This window comes from Salmo salar, chromosome ssa14 (genome assembly GCF_905237065.1).
Source record: "Salmo salar chromosome ssa14, Ssal_v3.1, whole genome shotgun sequence".
NCBI lineage: Eukaryota > Metazoa > Chordata > Actinopteri > Salmoniformes > Salmonidae > Salmo > Salmo salar.
In genome coordinates, this window is record NC_059455.1 from 57,479,112 (window position 1) to 57,495,282 (window position 16,171).

The 16,171-nt window shown below is 42.3% G+C and overlaps 1 protein-coding gene across 1 annotated transcript in view; it reads left to right on the top strand.

Annotated features, from left to right (window-relative positions):
- Nucleotides 1-16,171, top strand: part of LOC106570106 (ephrin-A3) — a 95,450-nt gene that overhangs the window by 72,020 nt on the left and 7,259 nt on the right. Inside the window, exons 2-4 of the mRNA XM_014142114.2 lie at nucleotides 4,073-4,374; nucleotides 8,290-8,355; nucleotides 12,919-12,993. Of these exons, the coding sequence (XP_013997589.1) occupies nucleotides 4,073-4,374; nucleotides 8,290-8,355; nucleotides 12,919-12,993 (443 nt within the window). The remainder of the gene's footprint in view (nucleotides 1-4,072; nucleotides 4,375-8,289; nucleotides 8,356-12,918; nucleotides 12,994-16,171) is intronic.

The following is a 16,171-nucleotide window of genomic DNA, read 5'->3' on the forward strand; positions in this document are numbered from 1 at the left end:
TTCCTCCTTTTCTCCCTTTCTCTGTTGTTAAATCTTCCTCCCTTCTCCCCACCCTTCCTTGCCCCACCACCTAATGTGTCATGGGTCACTAAGTGGACTGCTTATACACTGAACAAAAATATAAAATATGTAGGTCCCATGTTTCATGAGCTGAAATAAAAGATCCCCAGAAATGTTCCATATGCACATAAAGATTATTTCTCTCAAATGTTGTGCACAAATTTGTTTATATCCCTGTTAGTGAGCATTGCCAAGATAATCCATCCACCTGACAGGTGTGACATATCAAGAAGCTGATTAAATAGAATGATCATTACACAGGTGCACCTTGTGCTGGGGACAATAAAAGAACACTCTAAAATGTGCAATTTTGTCACACAGCACAATGCCACAGAGGTCTCAAGTTTTGAGGGAGCGTCTAATTGGCATGCTGACTGCAGGAATGTCCACCAGAGATGTTGCCAGATAACTGAATGTTAATTTTTCTACCATAAACCGGCTCCAACGTCGTTTTAGAGAATTTGTCAGTACGTTCAACCGACCTTACAACCGCAGACCACGTGCATGGCGTTGTGTGGGTGAGCGGTGGGGTTATGGTATGGGCAGGCATAAACTACGGACAACAAACACAATTGCATTTTATCGATTGAATAACAATACCGTGATGAGATCTTGAGGCCCATTGTGAGGATAATTTTTTTTTTAAGGTAACTGTGACCAACAGATGCATATCTGTATTCCCAGTCATGTGAAATCAGGGCCTAATGAATTTTTCAATTGACTGATATCATCATATGAACTGTTACTCAGTAAAATCTATAAAATTGTTGCGTTCATATTTTTGTTTTGTATATAAGTCTATGATTTCACACACCTACAGAGCATCCTCCTCTGACACTTTCTGTGCCTTTATGACGGAACTGTGATCTAACATTCTGTCCTCGTGTTATGTATTATGCGTAGAGTGTGCTACTAAAGCCTCAGTGTTCAACACTCACTCACACACACCCACGTGCACACATAATATACACACCCACTTGTAAATGCACACCCTCACTCATTCCTTTCCGCCTACTCTCTCAATGACAGAAGCTCCTTTCCCTTTGTATTTATATCCCATTTGCATCCAAGCTTCCCCATCATCACATTCTCCATCATTCCTCTACCTTTCCCTCTTTTACTATCTCTTACTCTATTCTCCTCTCTCTCCTCCCCCCCTCTCTCCATCTCGTTCCCTCTTTCTCTCTCTTTCCCCTCTCGTTTTCTTCCCTCCCATCTCTCCCACTCTCTCTAAATGTAGTCCCTTTGAAGCATGGCTGTGTTTCTTTTTACAACACTGTGAGACAAAAATCTGTCATCCAACATCTGAGAAAGGAGTGGGGTATGAGCGATGAGATAAGATTGATGCCAGGAAAAGAACAGTGGTTAAGGGATATGATATTCTTCTGTCTCTACATGTGTGTAATGCAAACAAAGAGAAGGGAAAAGACAGAGGTATCGATTGTGGTAGAGAAAAATACCCAGAAAAGGAGCAATGTTACTACACTATAATGAGAGTGGGAGAGAGAGAGAGAGCGAGGTGATCCTCATTTTGTAATTGAATAATAATCTCCCTTGAGATCTGACCTAGTATTGTGTCTGTGCGTGCGTGCATGTGTGTGACCGTTCACTCGTGTGCGTTTGCTCATTTTCCCTGTGTGTGTGTGTGTGTGTGTGTGTGTGTGTGTGTGTGTGTGTGTGTGTGTGTATGTGTGTATGTGTGTGTGTGTGTGTGTGTGTGTGTGTGAGAGATTGTAATTGAGAGAAAGAGTGCGAGAAAGAAGAGGGTGAGAGAGGAAACCCTAGGGCTGAATGCAACGCAATACTGCCGCCTAATGGTACAAAGTAGTAAATACCGCTCCAGTTGCAGATTTCCCCTGCCATTTATCCTGACACAGCTAAGGATACCTCACATCTCATCAATTGTCCTTTCCATCCCTTCAAGATAAGCATAATAAGTTTGTATAATAATTCTTTGTACAATTATGATAATGAGTATACAGTTGAAGTCAGAAGTTTACATACACCTTATCCAATTACATTTAAACTCAGTTTTTCACAATTCCTGACATTTAATCCAAGTAACAATTCCCTGTTTTAGGTCAGTTAGGATCACCACTTTATTTTAAGAATGTGAAATGCCAGAATAATAGCAGAGAGAATGATTTATTTCAGCTTTTATTTCTTTCATCACATTCCCAGTGGGTCAGAAGTGTACATACAATCAATTAGTATTTGGTAGCATTGCCTTCAAATTGTTTAACTTGGGTCAAACGTTTGGGGTAGCCTTCCACAAGCTTCCCACAATAAGTTGGTTGAATTTTGGCCCATTGCTCCTGACAGAGCTGGTGTAACTGAGTCAGGTTTGTAGGCCTCGTTGCCCGCATACACTTTTTCAGTTCTGCCAACAAATTTTCTACAGGATTGAGGTCAGGGCTTTGTGATGGCCACTCCAATACCTTGAATTTGTTGTCCTTAAGCCATTTTGCCACAACTTTGGAAGTATGCATGGGGTCATTGTCCATTTGGAAGACCCATTTGCGACCAAGCTTTAACTTCCTGACTGATGTCTTGAGATGCTGCTTCAATATATCCACATAATTTCCCTTCCTCATGATGCCATCTACTTTGTGAAGTGCACCAGTCCCTCCTGCAGCAAAGCATCCCCACAACATGATGCTGCCACCCCAGTGCTTCACAGTTGGGATGGTGTTCTTCGGCTTGCAAACCTCCCCCTATTTCCTCCAAACATAACAATGGTCATTTTGGCCAAACAGCTCTATTTTTGTTTCATCAGACCAGAGGACATTTCTCCAAAAAGTATGATCTTTGTCCCCATGTGTAGTTGCAAACCGTAGTCTGGCTTTTTTATGGCGGTTTTGGAGCAGTGGCTTCTTCCTTGCTGAGCTGCCTTTCAGGTTATGTCAATATAGGACTCGTTTTACTGTGGATATAGATACTTTTGTACCTGTTTCCTCCAGCATCTTCACAAGGTCCTGTGCTGTTGTTCTGGGATTGATTTGCACTTTTCACACCAAAGTACGTTCATTTCTAGGAGACAGAATGCATCTCCTTCCTGAGCGGTATGACGGCTGCTTGGTCCCATGGTGTTTATACTTGCGTACTATTGTTTGTACAGATGAACGTGGTACCCTCATGACATCATTTTCTGAAATTTTCCAAGCTGTTTAAAGGCACAGTCAACTTAGTGTATGGTAACTTCTGACCCACTGGAATTGTGATACAGTGAAATAATCTGTCTGTAAACAAGTGTTGGAAAAATTACTTGTGTCATGCACAAAGTAGATGTCCTAACTGACTTGCCAAAACTATAGTTTGTTAACAAGAAATTTGTGGAGTGGTTGAAAAGTCAAGTTTTAATGAATTCAACCTAAGAGTAGGTAAACTTCCGACTTCAACTGTACATAGTATGATGTTATTGGGTAGGATGTTAAATCATGTCACCTCATTTCCTCACCTAAGGCTAAAGCTTTGACTGTATACGCACGCACGCACACACACACTTCACATGTCCCAACCCTAGACTAACCTTCGGTACCTGCTAACACACTGGTACACTGTGTTCGGTCGCCGTGGGTGCATGGGACCCTTCACATGTCAGTGTATCTCTCCTTCCTGTGGTAGGAGAGCTACATGAGCTACATGTCTCCAATGACATGTTCTCCTTCTGCCTCACTGACCCAGACTATGTCATGCTCATGGGAATGACAGTAGGCTTGAAGGATTGGGTATTATTTTCTGCAGCAACCCTGGTTGGTTTTGGGACTGTGAATAGAGTGAGAACATTACTATTTGTAAAGTAGTCCCTCCCTGATAAGAGTTTTATACTATGCTGTTACTCATCATTGTATTTCCTCTCTTTTTCCTTCTTTTTGTCTTTATTTCTTCTTCCTCCATCTCCCTCCACCTTTCTCTCCTTCCTCTCCCCCTCCCTCCCCCACTCGCTCTCCCTCTCTCTGTCCTTCCCTCCATCCTACTGTCTCCTCTCCCCCCTCTCTCTCTCTCTCGCCAGTCTACGGAGGGAGGGCTACACGGTGCAGGTGGCGGTGAACGACTACCTGGACATCTACTGCCCACACTACAACACCAGCCAGCGGGGGACACTGGAGCGCACTGTGGCCGAGCAGTACGTCCTCTACATGGTCAGCTACCGCGGCTACCGCACCTGCGACCCCCAGATGGGCTTCAAGCGCTGGGAGTGCAACCGGCCACACGCACCCCACGCACCCATCAAATTCTCTGAGAAGTTCCAGCGCTACAGCGCCTTCTCCCTGGGCTACGAGTTCAACGTGGGCCACGAGTACTACTACATATGTGAGTGGAATATTTCTATTCTAAGTTTGTATAGAAGTCCACTACCGGTCAAAAGATTTAGAACACCGTCTCATTCATTCTTTATACATTGTAGAATATTAGTGAAGACAAACTATGAAATTACATTTACATCTTAGTCATTTAGCAGACGCTCTTATCCAGAGCGACTTACAGTAGTGAATGCATACATTTCATATATATATATAGATTTTTTTTTTTGTACTGGCCCCCTGTGGGAATCGAACCCACAACCCTGGCGTTGCACACACCATGCTGGCGTTGCAAACACCATGCTCTACCAACTGAGCCACAGGGAAGATGTAGTAACCAAAAAAGTGTTAAACAAATCAAAATATATTTTATATTTGAGATTCTTCAAATAGCCACCCTTTCCCTCGATGACAGCTTTGCACACTCTTGGCATTCTCTTAACCTGCTTCATGAGGTGGTCACCTGGAATGCATTTCAATTAACAGGTGTGCCTTCTTAAAAGTTAATTTGTGGAATTTCTTTCCTTAATGCATTTGAGCTAATCAGTTGTATTGTGACAAGGTAGGGTTGGTATTCAGAAGATAGCCCTATTTGGTAAAAGACAAAGTCCATATTATGGCAAGAACAGCTCATATAAGCAAAGAGAAACAACAGTCCATCATTACTTTAAGACATGAAGGTCAGTCAATACGGAACATTTCAAGAACTTTTAAAGTTTCTTCAAGTGCAGTCGCAAAAACCATCAAGTGCTTTGATGAAACTGGCTCTCATGAGGACTGCCACAGGAATGGAAGACCCAGAGTTACCTCTGCTGCAGAGGATAAGTTCATTAGAGTTACCAACCTCAAATTGCAGCCCAAATAATTGCTTCACGGACTTCTAGTAACAGACACATCTCAACATCAACTGTTTAGAGGAGACTGCGTGAATCAGGCCTTCATGGTCAAATTGCTGCAAAGTAACCACTATTAACCTGTCTGGGAACCTGGGACGGTTGCGTCCCACCCTAGTCAACAGCCAGTGGAATCGCGTCGCGCGAAATACAAATACCTCAATACCTTCAATTTCTCAAACATATGACTATTTTACACCATTTTATAGATACACCTCTCCTGAATCGAACCACGTTGTCCGATTTCAAAAAGGCTTTACAGCAAAAGCAAAACATTAGATTATGTTAGGAGAGTACCCAGCCAGAAATAATCACACTGCCATTTTCAAAGCAACTAGCATGCATCACAAATACCCAAAACACAGCTAAATGCAGCACTAACCTTTGACAATCTTCATCAGATGACACTCCTAGGACATCATGTTACACAATACATACATTTGTTGTTCGATAAAGTTCATATTTATATATAAAAACAGCATTTTACATTGGCGCGTGACGTTCAGAAAATATTTTCCCTCGAATGCTTCCGGTGAATCAGCGCTACAATTTACAAAATTACTATTCGAAAACATTGTTAAAATTGAATATTGTCATTCAAAGAATTATAGATTAACATCTCGTGAATGCAACCGCATTGCCAGATTTAAAAATAACTTTACTGGGAAATCACACTTTGCAATAAACGAGGTGCTATGCTCAGAAAAATAGGCTAGGCGATCCAGGTTAGCGCCATCTTGGAACCATCTAAAATCAAATATACTATTGTAAATATTCCCTTACCTTTGATTATCTTCATCAGAAGGCACTTCAAGGAATCCCAGGTCCACAACAAATGTAGTTTTGTTCGAAAAAGTTAATAATTTATGTCCCAATAGCTTCTTCTTGTTAGCGCATTCCGAAGGCTACTCATAATGTACGAGGCGCACGGGACTTGTCGTCATGAATGTTTACGTTCGTTCAAACATGTCAAACGTTGTATAACATAAATCTTTAGGGCCTTTTTCAATCAGAGCTTCAATAATATTCAAGGTGGACGATTGCATTGTCTTACTAAACGTTTCAGAATGAAAGAGTACCCATGGGCGCCCGCGTCATAGTAGTAATGGCTCTCCCCCTATGACCAACTTTCCAAGCCTCTCTTTCGGTCAGTTTTTACCGGAGAAGACTCAAACCACTTTGTAAAGACTGTTGACATCTAGTGGAAGCCTTAGGAAGTGCTAAATGAATCCTAACTGTTTCATAGGCAAAGTGTTGAAGGTGATTCCACAAATCAGATTTCCACTTCCTGCATGGAATCTTCTCAGGTTTTTGCCTGCCATATGAGTTCTGTTATACTCACAGACACCATTCAAACAGTTTTAGAAACTTTAGAGTGTTTTCTATCCAAATCTACTAATTATATGCATATTCTAGTTACTGGGCAGGAGTAGTAACCAGATTAAATCGGGTACGTTTTTTATCCGGCCGTGCAAATACTGCCCCCTAGCCCCAACAGGTTTTAAAGGGAACCAATAATAAGAAGAGACTTTCTTGGGCCAAGAAACAAGAACAATGGACATTAGACCGGTGGAAATGTGTCCTTTGGTCTGGAGTCCAAATTTGAGATTTTTAGTTCCAACCGCTGTGTCTTTGTGAGATGTGGTGTGGGTGAACGAATGATCTCCGCATGTGTATTTCCCACCGTAAAGCATGGAGGAGGAGATGTTATGGTGTGGGGGTGCTTTGCTGGTGACACTGTCTGATTTATTTAGAATTCAAGGCACACTTAACCAGCATGGCTACCACAGCATTCTGCAGTGTTACGCCATCCCATCTGGTTTGGGCTTAGTGGGACTATAATTTGTTTTTCAACAGGACAATGACCCAGGACACCTCCAGGCTGTGGAAGGGCTATTTTACCAAGGAGGGTGATGGAGTGCTGCATTTTTTTTTGTACCTTTATTTTACTTGGCAAGTCAGTTAAGAACAAATTATTATTTACAATGATGGCCAGTTGTGCGCTGCCCTATGGGACTCCCAATCACGGCCGGATGTGATACAGCCTGGATACGAACCAGGGACTGTATTGATGCCTCTTTCACTAAGATGCAGTGTCCTAGACTGCATCAGATGACCTGGCCTCCACAATCCACTGACCTCAACGAAATTGAGATGGTTTGGGATGAGTCGGACCGCAGAGTGAAGGAAACGCAGCCAACAAGTGCTCAGCATATGTGGAAACTCCTTCAAGACTGTTTGAACAGCATTCCAGGTGAAGCTGGTTGAGAGAATGCCAAGAGTGTGCAAAGCTGTCATCAAGGCAAATGGTGGCTACTTTGAAGAATCTAAAATCTATTTTAATTTGTTTAACACTTTTTTGGTTACTACATGATTCCATATGTGTTATTTCATAGTTTTGATGTCTTCACTATTATTCTACAATGTAGAAAATAGTAAAAAGAAAGGAAAACCTTTGAATTAGTAGGTGTTCTAAAAATGTTGACCGGTAGTGTATAATAACTATGTAATGATGATTGTACTACTACATTTGTAAGGAGCTGAGATACTCGTTCTCTACATAGTGTTATAGTCGAGTAATGACAACAGGTTGCATGGGCTATCTATATAGCGCTTTCCCAAGTGCAGGTACTTTACATCGTAAGTGGGAATTCGCTTAGTAAGTTAGAGTTGGACTATTACAGCATTCAATTTGTGAGTCATTAAACTACTTTAGGTCATTTAACTCTTACACCACACTCCTAAATATACTTTGTTGTTTGCTTAAATGTACCACTATACAGTAACTGTGTTAAACTGCTGTAATAAACTATAATGACCATTTCACTTTGGTTGCATCCCATTTGGCACCCTATTCCTTATGTACTGCACTTCTTTTGTCCAGGGCATATATGTCAAAGTAGTGCAGTATGTAGGGAATATGGTGCCATATGGGACAAAACCATATTGTGCCAAAAAAGCCAAAGTCATGTTAGTTCATAGACTGGCCTCTAGATGGCACATGGCTGACCTGTATCTGTGTTCTGTTGAAGCCACGCCCACCCATCACCACGGCCACAGCTGCCTGAGACTGAGAGTCTACGTCTGCTGCTCCACGGGTGGGTCTCGCTCTCTCGCTCTCGCTCTCTCTCTCTCTCTCTCTCTCTCTCTCTCTCTGATGTTCTGCCTTTTTTTTTTCTTTCTTTCTTTTTCTCTCCCTCTATCTCTCTGTCTCTCCCTCTCTCAGGTATACACACACTCAGTCACATGCACACACACACACACAGTTGACACTGGAGACCTGAGGCTACAGGTTTTGACAGTGATTTCCCAGTGTTCTTATAGTGAGGTTATTTCTATCTCACTGTGTTCCAGGGTTGTATGATGATCTATGTTAGTCTGTGTTCCAGGGCATTGGTAGTAATGTACAGTGTTATTCTGGGTCTCAGTGCTCTAAAAGTGTTTGATAGGAAATCTCTCTTCTATCCTGATGTGCTCTCTCCCTCTGATGCTTTCCCCCTTTCTCAGCCGCTCTGCTTTCTCTCTCTCTCTCGTTCTCTCCCTCTCTATCCTCTCTCTCTGCCTCTCTCTTCAACTTCCCTCTCTATCCTCTCTCTCTGCCTCTCTCTTCAACTTCCCTCTCTATCTCTCTCTATGTCTTTCTCTCTCTCCCCCACTCCCCTCTCTCTCTCTCTCGGTTTCTCGCTCTCTCCTCTCTTGCCCCCCTCTCCTCTCCCCATCTCTCTGATAGTTGATTCTCTCTCTGATAGTGACATTCTGTGTTATTTTTACTCCAGTAGCCTCTCTCCCCTGCAGGCCTTTGATCAAAGCCCTGTGCTGAAAGCTCTCCCTACTTCTCTAACCTTGTCAGCATTAATACATCCCACACTCAGGCCAGTGTCAGCTTCTGTGTACACATCACCTTAACCTCCTCTCTGAGTGTCAGGGCTAATCTATTGAAGTGTCCACTTGGGGTGTGTGTGTGTGTGTGTGTGTGTGTGTGTGTGTGTGTGTGTGTGTGTGTGTGTGTGTGTGTGTGTGTGTGTGTGTGTGTGTGTGTGTGTGTGTGTGTGTTTTGGGGTATAAAGTGGATATAAAGTGTCTCCGTGTCCGTGTGTTTTCCAATGTGTGATAGTGTTACCTTTACAAACGACAACCATTACTCTGCACGGTCTGCTTAATAGCCTAGCTATCATCTGAACCCAATTGCTATCTGCTATTTTCATTCCATTTTATCTATGCCCTATCCCTTTTGTTTTGAGACCATTTATCTCTAAAAATACACATACTTACCATATGCCTCGTATCTTATGCCATATGTTACATCCCTCTTTGCAGTGCAATAGAATATAGATAAGCAATGTGCATTCTCATTTAAAATCTCACTGAGCTGATGTTAATGTAATGCCAAGTCTAGACTATCAGTGTGTGTAATACTTTCCCTCTCAGTAAATATGCCTTCATCTTCTGCTCGATAGCTTCACCTCATAGTACATCTTTATGTACTGGACTGGAGTATCCTGGCATTCACACAAGATGTGTCCCAAATGGCACGTATTCCTTTTATAGTGCACTACATCTGACCTAGGCCTATACAGTGTGCTATAAACTGTAGCACTATATAAAGTGCATTCGGAGAGAATTCAGACCCCTTCCCTTTTTCCACATTTTTCTTATGTTACAGCCTTATTGTAAAATTGATTAAATAAAACATTTTCCTCATCAATCTACACCCCATAATGACAAAGCGAAAACAGGTTTTTAGATTTTTTTGCAAATTTAATCAAAATAAAAACACATCTTATTTACATAAGTATTCAGACCCATTGCTATGAGACTCAAAATTGAGCTCAGGTGCATCCTGTTTCCATTGATCATCCTGAGATGTTTCTTCAACTTGATTGGAGTCCACGTGGTAAATTCAATTAAATGGACTTGGAAAGACCTGTCTATGTGAGATCCCACAGTTGACAGTGCATGTCAGAGCAAAAACCAAGCCATGAGGTTGAAGGAATTGTCCGTAGAGCTCCGAGACAGGATTGTGTTGAAGAACAGATCTGGGGAAGGGTAACAAAAATGTCTGCCGCATTGAAGGTCCCCAAGAACACAGTGGCCTCCATCATTCTTAAATGGAAGAAGTTTGGAACCACCAATACTCTTCCTAGAGCTGGCTGCCCAGTCAAACTGAGCAATCGAGGGAGAAGGGCCTTGGTCAGGGAGGTGACCAAGAACCCAATGGTCACTCTGACAGAGCTCCAGAGTTCCTCTGTGGAGATGGGAGTACCTTCCAGAAGGACAACGAGATCTGCAGCACTCCACTAATCAGGCCTTTGTGGTAGAGTGGGCAGACAGAAGCCACTCCTCAGTAAAAGGCACATGACAGCCTGCTTGGAGTTTGCCAAAAAGAACCTAAAGGACTCTCAGACCATGGGAAACAAAATTCTCATCTGATGAAACCAAGATTTAACTATTTGGCCTGAATGCCAAGTGTCACATCTGGAGGAAACCTGGCACCATCCCTACTGTGAAGCATGGTGGTGGCAGCATCATGCTGTGAGGATGTTTTTCAGTGGCAGGGACTGGGAGACTAGTCAGGATAGACTGAAAGATGAACGGAGCAAAGTACAGAGAGATCCTTGATGAAAACTTGCTCCAGAGCGCTCAGGACCTCAGACTGGGGTGAAGGTTTACCTTCCAACAGGACAACCACCCTAAGCACACAGCCAAGACAACGGAGGAGTGGCTTCGGAACAAGTCTCTAAATGTTGTTGAGTGGCCCTGCCAGAGCACGGACTTGAACTCAATCAAACATCTCTGGAGAGACCTGAAAATAGCTGTGCAGTGATGCTCCCCATCCAACCTGACAGAGCTTGAGAGGATCTGCAAAGAAGAATGGGAGAAACTCCCCAAATACAGGTGTGCCAAGCTTGTAGCGTCATACCCAAGAAGACTCAAGGCTGTAATCGCTGCCAAAGGGGCTTCAACAAAGTACTGAGTAAAGGGTCTGAATACTTATGTAAATGTGAGATTTCCGGTTTTTATTTTTTTAAATTAGAAAGAATTTCTAAAAACCTGTTTTTGCTTGGTCATTATGGAGTGTTGTGTGTAGATTTATGAGGGGAAAAAAACAATTTAATACATTTTAGAATAAGGCTGTAACTTAACAAAATGTGGAAAAAGTCAAGGGGTCTGAATACTTTACAGTGCCTTCAGAAAGTATTCAAACCCCTTGACTTATTCCACATTTGTTGTGGAACAACCTGAATTTAAAATGTCCCTGGCCTACACACAATAACCCATAATGTCAAAGTGGAATTGTTTTTTGACATTTGTAAAAATGTATGTAAAACAAAATCCTTTGTTATGGCAAGCATAAATAAGTAAATAAATAATGAAGTGGGCTCCTGAATGGCGCAGTGGTCTAATACACTGCATTTCAGTGCAAGAGGCGTCACTGCAGTACCTGGTTTGAATCCAGGCTTTATCACATCCGGCCGTGATTGGGAGTCCCATAGGGCGGCGCACAAGTGGCCCAGCGTCGTCCGGGATTGGCCGGGGTAAGTCTTCTTTGTAAATTTATCTGACTTGCCTAGTTAAATAAATACAAATTTAAAAAACACTCAGTGATTTCACCATGAGGCCAATGGGGACTTTAAAATAGTTACAAAGTTTAATGGCTGTGATAGGAGAAAACTGAGGATGGATCAACAACATTGTCGTCACTCCACTATACTAACCTAATTGACAGAATAAATAGAAAGAAGCTTGTACAGAATAAAAATGTTGCAACAAGGTACTAAAGTACTGCAAAACATTTGGCAAAGCAATTCACTTTTTGTCCTGTATACAAAGTGTTGTGTTTGGGGCAAATCCAATATAACACATTACTGCTTACCACTCTCCATATTTTCAATCATAGTGGTGGCTGCATCATATTATGGGTATGCTTATAATCCTTAAGGACTGGGCAGTTTTTCAGGATAAAACATTAATTAAATGGAGCTAAGCACAGGCAAAATCCCAGAGGAAAACCTGGTTTAGTCTGCTTTCCACCAGACACTGGGAGATGAATTCACCTTTCAGCAGGACAATAACCTAAAACACAAGGCCAACTACGTTGGAGTTGGCAATACCTCAAAATAGTTGTTTATCAATGATCAACAACCAATGTGACAGAGCCTGAAGAATTTTGAAAAGAGTAATGGGAAAATGTTGCACAATCCAGGTGTGGAAAGCTCTTAGAGACTTACCCAGAAAGACTGTAATCAGAGAGACTGATTACAACTGTAATCGCTGCCAAAGGTGAATCTAACATGTATTGACTTGAATACTTATCTAATCAAGATGTATTAGTGTTTTATTTTTCATACATTTTTTACAAATGTATACATTTTTCTTTCACTTTGACATTACAGAGTTTTGTGTAAGTTGTTTACAAAAAAATGACAATTAAATCCATTTTAATCCCACTTTGTAACACAATAAAATTGGGAAAAAGTAAAGTGGTGTGAATACTTTCTGAAGGCACTGTAAGTAGTGCACTATATAGGGAATAGGATGCCATTTGATACGGAACCCGCTCTCTGGTCAAAAGTAGTGCACTTTATAGGGAAGATTCTGTGTAAAATAAGTAGTGTGGGCATTTTAATGACTTTGCGTATTTGTGTTCCTCTCTCTCTAAGTCTCCCATGGTGATGATTCCAGTCAGACTCCACCTGACTACACAGTCAGGCCCAATATCAAAATACACAACATTGGTGAGTGCTCTCTCTGACGCTTTCCCCCGATCTTGCTGCCCCCCCCCCCCCCCTCTCTTTTTCTCTCTTAGTAATGGCATAATATTATTTATATGGGTTCTAAATACCACCTTGCTAGGTACACACTCACACACATCATTATATTTATCTTTCTTTCTCTCTGTCACAAACCCATACAACCACACACACACACATACACAGTTGTTCAATGGTGGCCGGATGGCTCATGACCGAGTTTATGGAGGAAAATAAATTAATAAATAAAGTAAACGCACATAGTCCAAACAACCCAAATGCCTTGGGGCCTCCTGATGCATCTGTACTTTATGGATTAGTGGCATCAACAGAAAGAGGACAAAATAGAAGTCATAACCCATAAACACTTGTGTAACCCTGATTGCCTCGCTGGCCATGTTGAAGCTATAGAAATCTGGTTGCAATTTCAGTTTAAGCTCCAGAATTAACAAATTGGTTGAAGAAAAGCATAATTGTTTTCAACATTAAAAAAGAAATAGGACTTGTGGAGGTACACTACCGTTCAAAAGTTTAGGGTCACTTCGAAATGTCCTTGTTTTTGAAAGAAAAGCACATTTTTGTCCATTAAAATAACATCAAATTGATCAGAAATACAGTGTAGCCATTGATAATGTTGTAAATGACTATTGTAGTGGGAAACGGCAGATTTTTTATGGAATATCTACATAGGCGTACAGAAGCCCATTATCAGCAACCATCACTCCTGCGTTCCAATGGCACGTTGTGTTAGCTAATCCAAGTGTATCATTTTAAACGGCTAATTGATCATTAGAAAACCCTATTGCAATTGTTATCACAGCTGAAAACTGTTGTTCTGATTAAGGAAGCAATAAAACCGGCCGCCTTTAGACTAGTTGAGTATCTGGAGCATCAGCATTTGCACTGTTCTGTGAAGGGAGTAGTACACAACGTTGTACGAGATCTTCAGTTTCTTGGCAATTTCTCGCAAGGAATAGCCTTCATTTCTCAGAACAAGAATAGACTGATGAGTTTCAGAAGAAAGTACCTTGTTTTTGGCCATTTTGAGCCTGTAGTCAAACCCACAAATGCTGACGCTCCAGATACTCAACCAGTCTAAAGGATGCCAGTTTTATTGCTTCTTTAATCAGGCAACAGTTTCAGCTGCGCTAACAATTGCAAAAGGGTTTTCTAATGATCAATTAGCCTTTTAAAATTATAAACTTGGATTAGCTAACACAACGTGCCATTGGAACACAGGAGTGATGGTTGCTGATAATGTGGGTCTGTATGCCGATGTAGATATTCCGTTAAATATCAGCCATTTCAAGCTACAATAGTCATTTACAACATTAACAATGTCTACACTGTATTTCTGATAAGTTTTATGTTATTTTAATGTACTATTTTCTTTTTTTCTTTCAAAAACAAGGACATTTCTAAATGACCCCAAACTTTTGAACAGTCTGCTCTATCTAAAATTACAACCAACTCATTGCAGCATTACCGCAATGGAAGGGGGAGGCGGTAATGAACTTGTCTGTTGGCCCTGCATTAAAGACCAAAATTGGTTAAAGAAAATTGTGATAAATAAAAAAGTATAGCATTTAAGGACCAAAAAAACGACAGCTGCGCCAAACAGGTTGAAAAATAGTTGGGAAGAGATTTTCGATTGACCGATTCCATGGCACATTGCTGATACACAAAACGACGCCTGACTCTAAACTTGCAAACAATAGAATGTTTTATATATATATATATATACTGCTCAAAAAAATAAAGGGAACACTTAAACAACACATCCTAGATCTGAATGAAAGAAATAATCTTATTAAATACTTTTTTCTTTACATAGTTGAATGTGCTGACAACAAAATCACACAAAAATAATCAATGGAAATCCAATTTATCAACCCATGGAGGTCTGGATTTGGAGTCACACTCAAAATTAAAGTGGAAAACCACACTACAGGCTGATCCAACTTTGATGTAATGTCCTTAAAACAAGTCAAAATGAGGCTCAGTAGTGTGTGTGGCCTCCACGTGCCTGTATGACCTCCCTACAACGCCTGGGCATGCTCCTGATGAGGTGGCGGATGGTCTCTTGAGGGATCTCCTCCCAGACCTGGACTAAAGCATCCGCCAACTCCTGGACAGTCTGTGGTGCAACGTGGCGTTAGTGGATGGAGCGAGACATGATGTCCCAGATGTGCTCAATTGGATTCAGGTCTGGGGAACGGGCGGGCCAGTCCATAGCATCAATGCCTTCCTGTTGCAGGAACTGCTGACACACTCCAGCCTCATGAGGTCTAGCATTGTCTTGCATTAGGAGGAACCCAGGGCCAACCGCACCAGCATATGGTCTCACAAGGGGTCTGAGGATCTCATCTCGGTACCTAATGGCAGTCAGGCTACCTCTGGCAAGCACATGGAGAGCTGTGCGGCCCCCCCAAAAAATGCCACCCCACACCATGACTGACCCACCGCCAAACCGGTCATGCTGGAGGATGTTGCAGGCAGCAGAACGTTCTCCACGGCGTCTCCAGACTCTGTCACGTCTGTCACGTGCTCAGTGTGAACCTGCTTTCATCTGTGAAGAGCACAGGGCGCCAGTGGCGAATTTGCCAATCTTGGTGTTCTCTGGCAAATGCCAAACGTCCTGCACGGTGTTGGGCTGTAAGCACATCTCCCACCTGTGGACGTCGGGCCCTCATACCACCCTCATGGAGTCTGTTTCTGACCGTTTGAGCAGACACATGCACACTTGTGGCCTGCTGGAGGTCATTTTGCAGGGCTCTGGCAGTGCTTCTCCTGCTCCTCCTTGCACAAAGGCGGAGGTAGCGGTCCTGCTGCTGGGTTGTTGCCCTCCTACGGCCTCCTCCACGTCTCCTGATGTACTGGCCTGTCTCCTGGTAGCGCCTCCATGCTCTGGACACTACGCTGACAGACACAGCAAACCTTCTTGCCACAGCTCGCATTGATGTGCCATCCTGGATGAGCTGCCCTACCTGAGCCACTTGTGTGGGTTGTAGACATCGTCTCATGCTACCACTAGAGTGAAAGCACCGCCAGCATTCAAAAGTGACCAAAACATCAGCCAGGAAGCATAGGAACTGAGAAGTGGTCTGTGGTCCCCACCTGCAGAACCACTCCTTTATTGGGGGTGTCTTGCTAATTGCCTATA